This window comes from Salvelinus sp. IW2-2015, linkage group LG26, assembly GCF_002910315.2.
Source record: "Salvelinus sp. IW2-2015 linkage group LG26, ASM291031v2, whole genome shotgun sequence".
Lineage (NCBI taxonomy): Eukaryota > Metazoa > Chordata > Actinopteri > Salmoniformes > Salmonidae > Salvelinus > Salvelinus sp. IW2-2015.
The window spans coordinates 18,125,339-18,132,379 of record NC_036866.1 but is presented as its reverse complement, the minus strand read 5'-3'; the positions used below and the strand labels follow the sequence as shown (position 1 = coordinate 18,132,379).

The window sequence follows — 7,041 nt, the reverse complement described above, 5'->3', positions numbered from 1 at the left end:
CTTCTGTTAGAGAGGGATGGAACAAACGGTGAACCTGCATTATTATAAAACAGGTAAGGATGACACTTATTGATAATTCAACACAAATGATAATGCCTAAGAGTTTGGTAGAGATGTTTCTCTCCCAATGGCCACATCCTGACGCAGCAACACTGTACATAGCCCATCTGTAAATAGCCCATCCAACTACCTCATCCCCATACTGTATTTATTTATTTTGCTCCTTTGCACCCGATTATCTCTACCTGCACAATCATCTTCTGCACATCTACCACTCCAGTGTTTAATTGCTATATTGTAATTACCGTGCCACTATGGCCTATTTTATTGCCTTACCTCCCTTATCTTACCTCATTTGCACACTCTGTATATATACTTTTTTTTTTTTTTTAGCTGTATTATTGACTATGTTTGTTTATTCCATGTGTAACTCTGTGTTGTTGTCACGCCCTGACCTTAGAGATCCTTTTTATGTGTCTATTTTGGTTTGGTCAGGGCGTGAGTTGGGGTGGGCATTCTATGTTTTGTGTTTCTATGATTTTCTATTTCTATGTTTTGGCCGGGTATGGTTCTCAATCAGGGACAGCTGTCTATCGTTGTCTCTGATTGGAACCATACTTAGGTAGCTCTTTTTTCCACCTGTGTTTGTGGGAAGTTGACTTTGTTTAGGGCACATAGCCTTTGAGCTTCACGGTTTGTTTTTGTATGGTTTATGTTTTTTGTCGGCGTCATTCTTTAATAAAAGAAAATGTACGCTCACCACGCTGCACCTTGGTCCTCCTCCTTCAACAGCCGTGACAGTTGTTGTATGTGTCAAACTGCTTTGTTTTATCTTGGCCAGGTCGCAGTTGTAAATGAGAACTTGTTCTCAATTAGCCTACCTGGTTAAATAAAGGTGAAATAAAAATCTATTAAAAACACCTCCACCATCGCCGCAAGGATGGCTGCCGTTTCATGGTCTCTTAACCAACAGCGCTATTTAGTTAATTTTTTCCGAATTTATTGTAACTTATTTTGTACATAATGTTGCTGCTACTGTCCTTTATGACCGAAAAGAGCTTCTGGAAATCAGAACAGCGATTACTCACCTTGACTGTACGAGAATTTCTCTTTAATGAGTCGGACGAGAGGGACTTACTCCAGACACCCGAACAGGCCTTCATAACTGTCATTCGCAGGAGAAAAAGACAGATGAGTTATCGCGGAAAGAGATCGGGGTGACTTGTGAGGATCCGCCGGCGAGTGGCTAATCTACTGGATAATAAATTGGACGAACTAAAAGCACGTATACCCTACCAACAGGACATTAAAAACGGTAATATCTTATGTTTCACCGAGTCATGACTGAACAACGACATGAATAAACTACAGTTGGCGCGGTTATACACTGTATCGGCAGGATAGAACAGCAGCCTCTGGTAAGACAAGGGGTGGCGGTCTATGTATATTTGTATATCCGATATCTAAGGAAGTCTAGGTTTTGCTCGCCTGAGGTAGAGTACTCATGATAAGCTGTAGACCACACAATCTACCTAGAGTTTTCATCTGTATTTTTCGTAGCTGTCTACATACCACCACAGACCGACGCTGGCCACTAAGACCGCACTCAATGAGCTATATCCCGCCATAAGCAAACAGGAAAACGCTCATCAAGAGGCGGCGCTCCTAGTGGCCGGGTAATTTAATGCAGGGAAACTTATCTCCGTTTTACCACATTTCTACCAGCATGTTAAATGTGCAACCAGAGGGAAAAAAACACTAGACCACCTTTACTCCACACACAGAGATGCGTAAAAAGCTCTCCCTCGCCCTCCATTTGGCAAATCTGACCATAATTCTATTCTCCTGATTCTTGCTTACAAGCAAAAATTAAAATTGTGACTTGGTCAACCAAAAGTGGTCAGATAATGCAAATGCTAAACTACGGGACTGTTTTGCTAGCACAGAGTGGAATATGTTGCGGGATTATTCCAATGGCATTGAGGAGTACACCACATCAGTCACTGGCTTCATCAATAAGTGCATCGATGACATCGTCCCCACAGTGACTGTACGTACATATCCCAACCAGAAGCCATGGATTACAGGCAACATCCGCACTGAGCTAAAGTAGAGCTGCCGCTTTCAAGGAACGGGACTAACCCGGAAGCTTATAAGAAATCCCTCTATGCCCTCCGACGAACCACCAAACAAGCAAAGCATCAATACAGGACAAAGATCGAATCGTACTACACCGGCTCCGACGCTCGTTGGATGTGGCAGGGCTTGCAAACTATTACAGACTACAAACGGAAGCACAGCCAAGAGCTGCCCAGTGACACAAGCCTACCAGACAAGCAAAATTACTTCTATACTCGCTTCGAGGCAAGTAACACTGAAACATGCATGAGAGCATCAGCTGTTCCGGACGACTGTGTGATCACGCTCTCCGCAGCTGATGTAAGTAAGACCTTTAAACAGGTCAACATTTACAAGGCCGCATGGCCAGACGGATTACCAGGACGTATACTCCGAGCATGCGCTGACCAATTGGCAAGTGTCTTCACTGACATTAATCAACCTCTCCCTGTCTGAGTCTGTAATAGAAATATGTTTCAAGCAGACCACCATAGTCCCTGTGCCCAAAAACACTAAGGAAACCTGCCTATATGACTACCGACCCGTAGCACTCACGTCTGTAGCCATGAAGTGCTTTGAAAGACTGGTCATGGCTCACACAAACACTATTATCCCAGAAACCCTAGACCCACTCCAATTTGCAGACCGCCCCAACAGATCCACAGATGATGCACTCCACACTGCTCTTTCACACCTGGACAAAAGGAACACCTATGTGAGAATGCTATTCATTGACTACAGCTCAGCGTTCAACACCATATTGCCCTCAAAGCTCATCACTAAGCTAAGGACCCTGGCACTAAACACCTCCCTCTGCAACTGGATCTTGGACTTCCTGACGGGACCCCCAGGTGGTAAGGGTAGGTAACAACACATCCGCCACGCTGATTCTGAACATGGGAGCCCCTCAGGGGGGCGTGCTCAGTCCCCTCCTGTACTCACTTCACTCATGACTGCACTGCCAGGCACGAGTCCAACACAACAGCCTGATCAACGACGAGACAGCATATATGGAGGAGGTCAAGAGACATGGCCATGTGGTGCCAGGACAACAACCACCCAGGACAAGTAGCCACCCTTTGCCTTGATGACAGCTTTGCAAACTCTTTGCATTCTCTCAACCAGCTTCATGAGGAATGCTTTTCCAATAGTCTTGAAGCATTTGCAACATATGCTGAGCACTTGTTGGCTGCTTTTCCTTCCCTCTGCGGTCCAACTCATTCCAAACCATCTCAATTGGGTTGAGATCGGGTGATTGTGGAGGCCAGGTCATCTGATGCAGCACTCCATCACTCTCCTTCTTGGTCAAATAGCCCTTACACAGCCTGGAGGTGTGTTGGGTCATTGTCCTATTGAAAAACAAATGAGAGTCCCACTAACCGCAAACCAGATGGGATGGGGTATCGCTGCAGAATGCTGTGGTAGCTATGCTGGTTAAGTGTGCCTTGAATTTTAAATTAATCACTGACAGTGTCACCAGCAAAGCACCCCCACACCATCACACCTCCTTCTCCATGCTTCACGATGGGAACCACACACAGCGGAAATCATCCGTTCACATACTCTGCATCTCACAAAGACACAGCGGTTGGAACAAAACATCTCAAATTTGGACTCATCAGACCAAAGGACAGATTTCCACTAGTCTAATGTCCATTGCTCGTGTTTCTTGTCCCAAGCAAGTCTCTTCTTCTTATTGGTGTCCTTTAGTAGTGGTTTCTTTGCAGCATTTCGACCATGAAGGCCTGATTCACGCTGTCTCCTCTGAACAGTTGATGTTAAGATGCGTCTGTTACTTAAACTCTGTGAAGCATTTATTTGGGCTGCAATTTCTAAGACTGGTAACTCTAATGAACTAAACCTCTGCGGCAGAGGTAACTCGGGCTCTTTCTTTCCTGTGGCGGTCCTCATGAGAGCCAGTTTCATCATAGCGCTTGATGGTTTTTGCGACTGCACTTGAAGAAACTTTCAAAGTTCTTGAAATGTTCTGCATTGACTGACCTTCATGTCTTAAAGTAATGATAGACTGTCGTGTCTCTTTGCATATTTGAGCTGTCCTTGCCATAATATGGACTTGGTCTTTTACCAATAGGGCTATCTTCTGTATACCACCCCTACCTTTGTCACAACACAATTAATTGGCTCAAACACATTAAGGAAATAAATTCCACAAATAAACTTTTAACAAGGCACACATGTTAATTGAAATGCATTTCAGGTGACTACCTCATGAAGCTGGTTGAGATAATGCCAAGAGTGTGCAAAGCTGTCATCAAGGCAAAGGGTGGCTACTTTGAAGAATCTAAAATATATTTGGATTTGTTTAACACTTTTTTGGTTACTACATGATTCCATATGTGTTATTTAATAGTTTTGATGTATTTACTATTATTCTACAACGTAGAAAATAGTACAAAATAAAGAAAAACCTCCTTTGCGCCTGACTCCTTCGCTATCTTTTAGATAGACTGACAGAATGATTAAGTGTGTCCAAACATTTGACTGGTACTGTACATGATTATGATGAACGACTCGCTAAATCACACTGAATATTAACTTACCTCCGAGAGGTTTAGTGAGAACACTAAGTGCAGGCAGTATGGCAAATCTATGTTTTATCTTTCTATAGCAGAGGTCCTGTACCGTTTTTATTTCACGACCTGATTATCTTTTGTAGCCATGCTGCTAAAAACACGTCGCCGAAAGTATACGTTTTCATGTGGGTAGCTCAGGAGTGGATCCAATTGGTTATTATTTAATAGATCTGAAAACATAAGATACCCGTAAAGAATTGGCGGACGCCTACAAGCAATTCATCTGCGCTCATTCTCAAATCGCTATATATAAAAATCTCAATAGTACATTGTTGGCTAATGTAATAACGCAGGCTGTCTTGCGTGTTGCTTTGTAAATAACATTAGTATATATTAAAACCCCGAAGATTTATCCACCTTTAACAATTTAAATTGGCCCAAATAAAGCATGATCGGCAGATATTTCATTAGTAATCTTTATTAAGGAAACAACAATAACATTTAATAAATTATGCTACATTTCCATAAATTCATCACCCACGTACAATTTGTCAAAATCAATACCGATAAATAGCCTAATCAAACGATTCTTATAGTATACTGTGTTAAATGCGCAGATGTCTGAAAATTCGAATATTTACCATTTCCAATTTCAACAGAGGCAGCTATCTAAAATGTTTGATTATATTGATGGGAAAACAGGGACAGAAGAACACATTGATGTTGAAAGGAATAGGCCTAATAACAAAAGTCACCAAAAAACATCGATAAATAAATAGCTTGAGAACATAGTTCAATAAATAGTTAGTCTCTGAAACTCAGACCTATGAGCAACAGCCGGAACATTGGTACATTGTGGGAGGAAACCCGTCTGACGAGACTAATAAATAGTTAATAGATCATCAAATAAATACAACCTTGCAACACAAGTACTACATTAATGTACCTAAGAGTGTCATGTAAAAATCCATGTATTCTCGATAGCTTCGTATCCATAAGCATAGTGTTATACTTTCAATAACTTAAGTGCATTTTAAAACAAACACAACAAAATGTGAAACATGTCACTACAGTTTGTCTAAAAAATGTCCTCTATGAGAGGCACTTAATATGTCCTGGCCTTAACGCAGGTGCAGGCAATAGGCACTTTGATAAATTGTGAGGTGAATGAATATTTTCCTGGGTTGTTCGTGCAGTCGGTCCTCATCAAAACCATCTGGGATTGCACTACAGGCACAGAGTTATATCCATAATCTTCGTATTCGGCCCCGTGATGTCCGTGCCCTTTGACGATGATACATCCCGTACATAGACATTCAGCAACAACAATCTTCTCAGGGAATCGTCCCTCCTTGCTATCGATGCTGTGGGACAAGTGACATTCCAATGATCCAAATAGCCAATTAATCAATTAATAATGCCATACGAAAATGTCTTTCCTAGCCATATGTCATGCACATTGACTCAAATTATATTATTGTCCGACTGAGTATATTATGGCTGCATGAGTAAAATTGTAGCCTCGTACGAACCATCCTGATCTCGGAGCTCACATTCTTTGATCACGTTCTGTGTCGCGAAACAGAACATGAGTTCGCGAGATTATGATGGATCGTACGAGGCTATAAAATGTTAGACCTATCCAGAAAGTATTTACTTCGAGTAGAAAGAGATGCCTTACCTGTACCGCCAGGGGGAGACAGAACGGTTGTTGTAGTCTACTGACTGTGAATGAAGCACAGCAGGGCAGGTCTTCTTCGTACCCAGCTTGTGATACTGCGTTTCATCAATATGACCGTCTTTCAGGTACCGGTTTCGACGCAAGATCTTAAGAGCTCCATCCTCCAGTTCTTCTGCACTGAAGCATCCCTTATGCTTGTGTGCCTCTGATGCCAAAGTCAATTTAGCAATAAAAAGTCCAAGTAAAAGTAGAGTCTGCAAAGGAGTGAAATAAATTTATAAAAACGAACAAACCCCATTAATAAATTACCATTTGAATTAAACCAATCCAAAATGATGGATCAAAACGTAATCCAACATTCATTCAGGTGTAGTTAAATTTCAAACAATCAGGGCAGTCAATCTCTCACTTACCTGCATAATCTTGAATAGACCTGACATTTTCAAATATCAAATATATATTTGTTAGTAGAGGAACCCAAGTGCTTATGCTCTGTTTTGTGCCATAATGCCAGTGATCCTACAATTTATAGTGTTACCTGGTTGGGGAAATCCGTATGTAGGAGGAAATGGAAATCACTATATTCAGTTCCCAGCTTCCTCTTTCCTACAGTGAGTGTCCCCACTGTCAGGACTTGGCTTGTGTTTACATCAACATTACATCACCTGTTATTGAATTAATCTATATGAGCTTGTGTACACCTATACA

At 41.8% G+C, this 7,041-nt stretch overlaps 1 protein-coding gene across 1 annotated transcript; it reads right to left on the bottom strand.

The window, feature by feature from the left end:
* Nucleotides 1-5,172: 5,172 nt before the first annotated feature.
* LOC111952719 (interleukin-17C-like) lies at nucleotides 5,173-6,752 on the bottom strand. The gene is made up of 3 exons (XM_023971614.1): nucleotides 6,747-6,752; nucleotides 6,334-6,587; nucleotides 5,173-6,016 (listed from the first exon to the last, which is right to left on the bottom strand). The coding sequence occupies exons 1-3, from the start codon at nucleotides 6,750-6,752 to the stop codon at nucleotides 5,758-5,760; spliced, it is 519 nt and encodes a 172-aa protein (XP_023827382.1). The 3' UTR covers nucleotides 5,173-5,757.
* Between the last annotated feature and the right edge of the window lie 289 nt (nucleotides 6,753-7,041).